At 46.6% G+C, this 10000-nt stretch overlaps 1 protein-coding gene across 1 annotated transcript in view; it reads left to right on the top strand.

Moving 5' to 3' along the window:
• The window catches only part of LOC143291955 (4-aminobutyrate aminotransferase, mitochondrial-like), a 27249-nt gene that overhangs the window by 12430 nt on the left and 4819 nt on the right, over positions 1 to 10000 (top strand). Inside the window, exons 6-12 of the mRNA XM_076602105.1 lie at positions 819 to 899; positions 2708 to 2800; positions 3716 to 3842; positions 4293 to 4441; positions 5548 to 5685; positions 7094 to 7261; positions 8229 to 8375. Coding sequence (XP_076458220.1) covers positions 819 to 899; positions 2708 to 2800; positions 3716 to 3842; positions 4293 to 4441; positions 5548 to 5685; positions 7094 to 7261; positions 8229 to 8375 — 903 coding nt within the window. The remainder of the gene's footprint in view (positions 1 to 818; positions 900 to 2707; positions 2801 to 3715; positions 3843 to 4292; positions 4442 to 5547; positions 5686 to 7093; positions 7262 to 8228; positions 8376 to 10000) is intronic.

Below are 10000 nucleotides of genomic sequence, written 5' to 3' on the forward strand. Positions count from 1 at the left end.
GATATATATCAAGGTCAGGTCAGGGGCATAGCCCTTGCTACTTGTACCATGTAACCCAGTACTACCTGCCGCATGTAAAGTCTCCCAACGACGGATCAGGCGGAGGAGGACCCTATGCAGCAACGGAGTCCTTGATGCAGAAGTGACCATGCGCATTGCCAAGGCCAGCTCCGCCTTTGGCAGACTCAACAACAGGCTGTGGAACAACAAAGGCATCAGGCTCAGCACCAAAATCAAAACCTACAGAGCTGATGTGCTGACCACCTTGTTGTACTGTTGTGAAACATGGATGACGTATGGAAGACCCTGCAAGCGCTTCAAGGACACCTTGAACACAAACCTCAAAGTCTGTGACATAGACATCGCTTCCTGGGAAACTGATGCCCTTGTCCGCTCTCGCTGGAGGATGCTGTGCTCTAGTGGCATAAAGACGTTTGAAAACAAGAGAACGCTGGCCATTAAGGAGAAGCGTGAGTGAAGGAAGCAGGGCTCAACTTCTGGAGACGTTTTCCCTTGCAACACTGGGAAGTGCTGCGCATCTAGAATCGGCCTCTTCTCCCATATGAGGACACACACCAACAGACAAGCCTGCCTGCCTACTCATCCGTTGGTCCGGCGGGAGACTCCATCAAAAGATATATGCATGTGACGTTTTGATACCCCCGGATGGGGCGGAGGGGCGCGGGGGTGGGGTGGGGAGCACAAGAAATAAAATATGTTGCCTTGCCTTGCCTTGCTTTGTCTTGCCTTGACTTGCCTTGGATGCACAGCCACATGTGTATCACTACAGTGGATACACCGGTGCTCATTGTGCACAGGTACCGTTCGTGAATCGTCCGGCCCTGGGCAGTTTTCCCCCTGGAGACCTGGTTGAAAGACTGTCGGACACACTTCTCTCTGTACGGTTTCTGTTGTTTATTTGTTTGGTTGTTTGACCTGTTGGCTCGACTGATTTTGTTATTGGCCAATTTTTTTTTTTTTTTTTTTTACCATTCTTTTCATTTATTGACCAGTTTGCTCGTTTGATTGTTTATTGGCCTGTTGGTCTGTTGGCTGGTTTGTTTGTTTATTGTCCTGTTGGCTCCTTTGATTGTTTATTGGCCCGTTGGCTGGTTTGATTGTTTGTTGGCCTGTTGGCTCCTTTGATTGTTTATTGGCCTGTTGGCTCCTTTGATTGTTTATTGGCCCGTTGGCTGGTTTGATTGTTTGTTGGCCTGTTGGCTGGTTGATTGTTTATTGGCCTGTTGGCTCCTTTGATTGTTTATTGGCCCGTTGGCTGGTTTGATTGTTTGTTGGCCTGTTGGCTGGTTTGATTGTTTATTGGCCTATTGGCCGGTTTGATTGTTCATTGGCCTGTTGGCTAGTTTGCTTGTTTATTGGCCTATTGGCCGGTTTGATTGTTTATTGGCCTATTGGCCGGTTTGATTGTTCATTGGCCTGTTGGCTAGTTTGCTTGTTTATTGGCCTATTGGCCGGTTTGATTGTTTATTGGCCTGTTGGCTGGTTTGATAGTTTATTGGCCTGTTGGCTGGTTTGATTGTTTATTGGCCTATTGGCTGGTTTGATTGTTTATTGGCCTATTGGCTGGTTTGATTGTTTATTGGCCTGTTGGCTGGTTTGATTGTTTGTTGGCCTGTTGGCTGGTTTGATTGTTTAGTGGCCTGTTGGCTGGTTTGATTGTTTATTGGCCTATTGGCTGGTTTGATTGTTTGTTGGCCTGTTGGCTGGTTTGATTGTTTATTGGCCTGTTGGCTGGTTTGATTGTTTGTTGGCCTGTTGGCTGGTTTGATTGTTTGTTGGCCTATTGGCTGGTTTGATTGTTTATTGGCCTATTGGCTGGTTTGATTGTTCATTGGCCTATTGGCTAGTTTGATTGTTTGTTGGCCTGTTGGCTGGTTTGATTGTTTGTTGGCCTGTTGGCTGGTTTGATTGTTTATTGGCCTGTTGGCTGGTTTGATTGTTTATTGGCCTGTTGGCTGGTTTGATTGTTTGTTGGCCTGTTGGCTGGTTTGATTGTTTGTTGGCCTGTTGGCCGGTTTGATTGTTTATTGGCTGGTTTGATTGTTTATTGGCCTGTTGGCTGGTTTGATTGTTTATTGGCCTATTGGCTGGTTTGATTGTTTATTGGCCTATTGGCTGGTTTGATTGTTTGTTGGCCTGTTGGCTGATTTGATTGTTTGTTGGCCTGTTGGCTGGTTTGATTGTTTAGTGGCTGGTTTGATTGTTTATTGGCCTGTTGGCTGGTTTGATTGTTTATTGGCCTGTTGGCTCGTTTGTTTGTTTATAGAATGTATGAATATGTGTGTAGGTTTTGTTTTTTCCTCTCTTTTTTTCCTATGTATGTATGCATGCATGAATGAAAATGTAATGTAAAATATGACTGAAAAGAAGTTTGAAAAGAATGATAATAAAAGAGAGAAACAAATGAAGAAAGAAAAAAGTGACTTTTTCGGTGTGAGTTTCAGTTTCAGTAGCTCAAGGAGGCGTCACTGCATTCGGACAAATCCATATACGCTACACCACATCTGCCAAGCAGATGCCTGACCAGCAGCGTCGGTGTGAAAAAAATAAGAATGGGAAAACAACGAAGAGAAGAAGAAGAACAGTGCATTGATGAAATATGCGTGCATGCATATGGTTAACATGTGTTTGGTGCACAGTGTTTCAACTCGTCGTTGTTGTTATCTGTCATGGTTGTCATGTGCAGGTGGCGCCCCCTGGCTTGAAGCACGTGCAGACGATGGCTTGTGGGTCCTGCGCCAATGAGCACGGCCAGAAGGCCATGTTCATGGCCTACATGGTCAGTGCACTTGGAAGGGGCTAGGAGTGGGCTGTCTTCCTTCTTCTTCTTCTTCTTCTCTCCTCCTCCTCCTCCCCCTCCTCCTCCTCCTCCTCCTTCTTCTTCTTCTTCTTCTCTCTCTCTTCCTTCTCCTCCTCCTCCTCCTCCTCCCCCTCCTTCTCCTCTTCCTCCTCCCCCTCCTTCTCCTTCTCCTCCTCCTCCTCCTCCTCCTTCTTCTTCTTAATGATATCTAGTCGCTGTTGCAGTTGTTGTTATTCGTGATGATGTTGCTGCCGTTGCTCTTGTCGTTGTTCCTTCTTTTCCTGCTCATTTTTCTGACTTTTTTCTTCTTCTGCTCCTTCTGGACTCCTCTCTTCTTTCTCCTTCTCCTCCTCTACCTCCTCCCTTTGCGTTTATGGACTGTGGCACCTGTGGTCCAAACCTTTATAAAAGTGGAATATGACGTGCTCGAGTTTGTACCCCGCCGCATCAGGCTTAACGCTCGGCTTCTATCACAGATTGGCGTAAGTTTACAGTTGGGCCGACGTGATATCAATGGTTTCTCCCCTGCTGTGGGAAATCATTTACAGCTTAGTCTTTTGAGAAAGGATTATGACTCTCAAAGTAGGAGACAAGATTGCACTGGCTCTTAATGCTCTAGCCTTGGGTGGCTCGTTGGCCTTTGGGGACCATTCTAAAATAGAATAGAATAGAACAGAATATGTCTTAATTACCAAGTGTACCGGGGTCACAAGGAATATTGGGGGGGATAGTACATTACAAGGTGCGAACATAATTCGAAAATCTGTGTTGACTATGTGCATATTTTACGACACTTAGTCTTAAATTAGTGTATGTTATTGTAAAGCGCGGTGAGCCCCATCTGAGATAGGGGTACTGCGCTATATGTTATTATTATTATTATTATTAATTCAGAGGCGGCAGCGGGGAGGGAGGCCACCGACAGAGGAGGAGAAGGAGAGCAGCGTGGTGGGCAAGCCCCCGGGCAGTCCGCACCTGGCCGTGCTGTCCTTCAGGGGGGCCTTCCACGGCCGTGGGATGGGTCAGTGTGTGTGTGTGTGTGTGTGTGTGTGTGTGTGTGTGTGTGTGTGTGTGTGTGTGTGTTTGAAGTGTGGAGGGTGGGGATGGGGCATGGTACTTATGTGTGTGTGTGTGTGTGTTGGGGTGGGAATGGGGGGGTTGCGCGCGCGCGCGCGCGTGTGTGTGTATGGATAGGTATGTGGGTAGATGGGTAGGTGGATGGATATAATTATTGGTGGATGGATGTGCGGATGGATGGATGGATGGATGGATGAATATGTGGGTGGAAGGATAGTTGGATAGACGGATGGTGGATGGGTGGATTATGAATAGGCTGACGGTGTAGATGGACGAAATAGGCAAAGGGATAGGTTGATGGGTGGGTGGTTTATGCATGGATGACTTAACGTGACTGACCGTCCATTCGGTCAACTGACTGACTTTTTTTTTCTTTTTCTTTTTTTTTTTATAGGAGCGTTAGCTTGCAGCCACGCCAAGTGGTTCCACAAGCTGGACTTCCCGGTGCCGGACTGGCCCATGGCCCCCTTCCCCCAGCTGAAGTACCCCCTGGAGGAAAACCAGCGTGAGAATGAGCAGGAGGAAAGACGCTGCCTGGAAGAAGTGAGTGAGGATTGCTTTGGAGATTTGGTGTTGGTGAGGGCTATGATTTGGTTCTTGTTTTTTTTCTGTGAAAAAAAAAACAAACCCAGTATATAGTGATTGCTAAATGAAAACAGGGCTGTATCTCAGTAAGTTGATGATTTTTTTAAGTTCATTGATGGACTAAATGTTTGCTCTTTGAATGTTGAATCACACTGATGTTGTGAAATGTCAAAATTCAAGTGAAATATAACCTTGTGTCCAACGGAAAAAAAGAAAAAAAAAAGATACCATGGCGTCCACGATTTTAATGACGCACACACGCATACGCGCACACACGCAAGCAAGCATACACGCACGCGCACGCACGCATGCACGCTCACACACACTCACTCACACACACACACACACACACACACACACACACACACACACACACAGACACACACACACACTTACACACTTAGAATACCTATACACACTAAAGGTAAACATATACTTACGCAAGGCACACATTAATTAAAGCGCATGCGAACAAGCGGCCTGTATGGCACATCTTGCAAAACCAAAGTACACACACATGCGTACCACAGACACAACACAATCAAGCACACGCAAACAAGCAAGCACACACACGCAGGTCTGTATGTATGACGCATCATGCAGCGGATGCAATTCTGTTTTTAGTGCACTTCATAATCAATGTCAGTGTGTGTGTGTGTGTGTGTGTGTGTGTGTGTGTGTGTGTGTGAGGGAGACAGAGAGAGATCTATATGAAGACACTGGAAGATTTCCGTTGGCAAAGAGCTGTTGAAATGTTGTTGTTTTTTAAAGGCATGTTTATATTCAACTGGATGATGTAAGGCGCTTCGAGTAACATTGATACAAGATATCACGCCATAGAAAAAATATTATTATTATTATTATTATTGGTGGTGGTGGTGGTGTTATCGTTATTATCATTATTATTATTGTCACTTTAATTTAGATTTTTTTTAAATTAACATCATTATTATTATTATCATCATCATCATCATCATCATGATCATCATGCAAACACAACAACAACAACAACAAGAACCAAGAACCAAGAACCAAGAACCCCCTTCCCTGTGTACTCCCTTCAGGTGGAGGACCTGATGGAGCTATACAGGAAGAAGGATTACCCCGTGGTCGGCATCATCTGCGAGCCCGTGCAGGCGGAAGGGGGAGACAACCATGCCTCACCCGCCTTCTTTCAGGGGCTACAAGACATCGCTGCCAAGGTAAGTAACTCCGGAATCAAGGCTTCCAGAGTGTGGGGGGTGGGAGGGTGGTGGGTGGGGGGTGGGGTGGGGATAAAGGTGTGGGGATGGGGTGGTTTTGGGGGGGGGGGGCTGTGTGAGGGGCAGTAGAGGGAATTGGAAACGGAGAGTGGTTTGCGCGCGATGATGAGTTAGAAGAGAGAGAGTGCGTGTGTGGGGGAGAGGGGGGGGGGAAGGGGGGGGGGAAGAAGGGGAGAGAAAGGGGGTAGCGAGGGAGAGGGATCGGAGAGAGAGGGGGAGGGGGGGGGGTGAAGGAGTGGGGACGGGGCGGTTTGAGACTGTGAGAGAGGCAGAAGGGGCAAGAGGAGTGTGGTTTGCGATGGATGATGAGAAGGAAGAGACAGAGACAGAGTGCGGGGAAAGAGGAGAAGAGAGAGAGAGAGAGAGAGCATAGGATGAAGGATGTTTCAGTGTCAGTGTCAGTCTCATCATTCAGTGCCAGTGTCAGTGTTATAATTAAGTGTCAGTATCACCAACAAGTGCCAGTGTGCGTATCATCATTCAGTGCCAGTGTCAGTATCATCAGTAAGTGTCAGTGCATTCAGTGTCAGTGTCAGTATCATCAATGTGTACCAGTGTCATTATCATCAGTAAGTGCCAGTGTCAGTGTCATCATTGAGTGCCAGTGTCAGTATCATCATTCAGTGCCAGTGTCATTATTCAACGTCAGTGTAAGTATCATAAACTGCCAGTGTCAGTATCATCATTCAATTTTTTTTTTCTCAAGGCCTGACTAAGCGCGTTGGGTTACGCTGCTGGTCAGGCATCTGCTTGGCAGATGTGGTGTAGCGTATATGGATTTGTCCGAACGCAGTGACGCCTCCTTGAGCTACTGATACTGATACTATCAGTGTCAGCAACATCATTCAGTGTAAGTATCATCATTCAGTGCCACTATCATCATTCAGTGCCAGTGTCAGTATCAGTGTCATCACTCAGTGTCAGTGTCAGTATCAGTGTCATCACTTAGTGTCAGTGTCAGTATCATCATTCAGTGCCAGTGTCAGTATCAGTGTCATCACTCACTGTCAGTATCGGTGTCATCACTTAATGTCAGTGTCAGTATCAGTGTCATCACTCAGCGTCAGTGTATCAGTGTCATCACTTAGTGTCAGTGTCAGTATCATCATTCAGTGCTAGTGTCAGTATCAGTGTCATCACTCGGTGTCAGTATCAATGTCATCACTCAATGTCAGTTTCAGTATCAGTGTCATTACTCAGTGTCAGTGTCAGTGTCAGCGTCATCACTCAGTGTCAGTGTCAACGTCTCTCTGTACAGAGCAACGCCTACCTATCAGTGTCATCACTCAGTGTCAGTGTCAGTATCAGTGTCATCACTCAGTGTCAGTGTCAACGTCTCTCTGTATAGAACAACGCCTACCTATTGGTGGACGAGGTACAGACGGGCTGTGGAGCCACGGGCAAGTTCTGGGCGCACGAGCACTTCCATCTGCGCGAAGCACCGGACATTGTCACCTTCTCCAAGAAGATGATCACAGGGGGGTTCTACTACAAGGAGGAGCAAAAAGCGACTGAGGTGTGTGTGTGTGTGTGTGTGTGTGTGTGTGTGTGTGTGTGTGTGTGTGTGTGCATGCGTGTGGTGTGTGTGTGTGAGTCCGTCTGTCTGTCTGTTTGTGTCAATTTGTGTGTGTGTCTGTGTGTGTTTGTCTGTCTCTATGTCTGTCTGTCTGTCTGTATCAGTGTGTGTGTGTGTGTGTGTGTGTGTGTGTGTGTGTGTGTGTGTGTGTCTGTCTGTCTGTCTGTATCAGTGTGTGTGTGTGTGTGTTTGTGTGTGTGTGTTGTGTGTGAGTGTGTGCGCACACGCGTGTGCGTGTCAGTGTGTGTGTGTGTTGGGCGGGGGGAGAGGGGTTAAGGGGGGGGGGGGGGGGGGGCTGTGTGTATGTGCGTATGTATGTATGTGGGTATGTATGTATGTATGTATGTATGATGTATGAATGTATGTATGTATGTATGTATAAAACTAAGTAAAATGTATGTATCTATGTGAGTGTATATATATATGTATGTATGTATCTTTCTTTAACTTAACGTCTTTTCACTTTGAGTGATATTTGACGTGTCGTGTGTGTGTATGTGTGTGTGTTTTTGTGTTTGGGTGGTGGGGTGGGGATGGAGAGTTGAAAGGGGCATATAGAGAAAAGATAAATTATTACAATGGAATCAGCAATTCATAAATGACTGTCAAACAGCAATTATCAACATGAACAACAACAATGTATGTATGTGTGTATGTATGTGCGTATGTATGTATGTATGCGATGTATGTAACTAAGTAAGATGTATGTATGTATGTATGTACGTACGTAACTAAGTAAGATGTATGTATGTATGTATGTAACTAAGTAAGATGTATGTATGTATGTATGTACATGTCTATAAAATCCCGTATGTATGTATGTATGTATGTATGTATGTATGTATGTATTCATGTATGCATGTATGTATGTGAATAAGCATGTGTGTGTATGTCTGTGCCTACACAGGGCTACAGGATCTACAACACGTGGATGGGGGACCCCTCCAAGCTGGTGCTGCTGGGAGAGGTGCTGAAAGTTATCCGGGAGGAGAACCTGCTGAGGGGGGTCCAGGAAGTCGGCACCTATCTCCTCCAGGGTCTCGTCTCTCTGCAGGTCTGAAAGAACAGGGAATGGCGGGTGTGTGGGGCGCGAGGGGGTCGGGTGGGGGGACGACCTGATGGGTGGTTTTCGGGTCGTGTTGTCTTGTAGGAAAGTCCAGACGTTTGAGACAAAATGCTTCAGACGACTGCTTGGAATCTCATGGAAGGACAGAAAGACCAATGACTTTGTCAAGAGCCAAATAACTATGCTAGTGGGTCCACTGGAACCACTCTTAGCAGTGGTCAAAAGGAGGAAGCTGTCATGGTTCGGGCATGTGACACGCCACAATTCACTGCAAAAGACAGTTCTACAGGGAACGCTAGAGGGTGGTAGGCGAAGAGGGAGGCAAGCCAAATGCTGGATGGACAACATCAAGGAATGGACCAATATGGATAGCGCTACGCTGATACGACAGGCAGAAGATAGAACCGGATGGCGTCGTCTGACTACGGAATCGTCCCTCATGTCTCCTCTACGCCCATCCCGGGCAGGAGAATGAATGGAATGGAATGTCTTGTATTGTATTGCATTGCATTGCACTGTATTGTATTGCGTTGTGCTGCGTTGCGTTGTATTGTATTGTATTGTATTGTACTGTATTGTATTGCTCTTTTTGTCACAAAAGGTTTCTCTGCGTATGTTTGTTTACTCGGGCTGCTGTCCTCAAGGGAAGCACGTCACTATGGTGAGAGCACCGCTCTTTTTGTTCTGTCTGCAATGGTATTATATTGTGTTCATATCAGAGTGGGCTACAAAACTTTTGCCAGGAACAGCAACCCTTTTGGTTACCATGGGCTCTTTTACTTGCACCAGGTGTATGCTACTCGGGTTGGGACAGGTTTGGTTTGGTTTGGTTACTGAGGTTTGGGACAGGTTTGGTTTGGTTTGGTTACTGAGGTTTGGGACAGGTTTGGTTTGGTTTGGTTACTGAGGGTGGGACAGGTTTGGTTTGGTTTGGTTACTGAGGTTGGGACAGGTTTGGTTTGGTTTGGTTACTGGGGTTGGGACAGGTTTGGTTTGGTTTGGTTATTGAGGTTTGGGACAGGTTTGGTTTGGTTTGGTTACTGGGGTTGGGACAGGTTTGGTTTGGTTTGGTTACTGGGGGTGGGACAGGTTTGGTTTGGTTTGGTTACTGGGGTTTGGGACAGGTTTGGTTACTGGGGTTGGGACAGGTTTGGTTTGGTTACTGGGGTTGGGACAGGTTTGGTTTGGTTACTGAGGTTGGGACAGGTTTGGTTTGGTTACTGAGGGTGGGACAGGTTTGGTTTGGTTACTGGGGTTGGGACAGGTTTGGTTTGGTTTGGTTACTAGGGTTGGGACAGGTTTGGTTTGGTTTGGTTACTGAGGGTTGGACAGGTTTGGTTTGGTTTGGTTACTGGGGTTGGGACAGGTTTGGTTTGGTTTGGTTACTGAGGGTGGGACAGGTTTGGTTTGGTTTGGTTACTGAGGGTGGGACAGGTTTGGTTTGGTTTGGTTACTGAGGGTGGGACAGGTTTGGTTTGGTTACTGAGGGTGGGACAGGTTTGGTTTGGTTTGGTTACTGAGGGTGGGACAGGTTTGGTTTGGTTACTGGGGTTGGGACAGGTTTGGTTTGGTTTGGTTACTGAGGTTGGGACAGGTTTGGTTTGGTTACTGAG

Source organism: Babylonia areolata, chromosome 18, assembly GCF_041734735.1.
Source record: "Babylonia areolata isolate BAREFJ2019XMU chromosome 18, ASM4173473v1, whole genome shotgun sequence".
Taxonomy (NCBI): domain Eukaryota; kingdom Metazoa; phylum Mollusca; class Gastropoda; order Neogastropoda; family Buccinidae; genus Babylonia; species Babylonia areolata.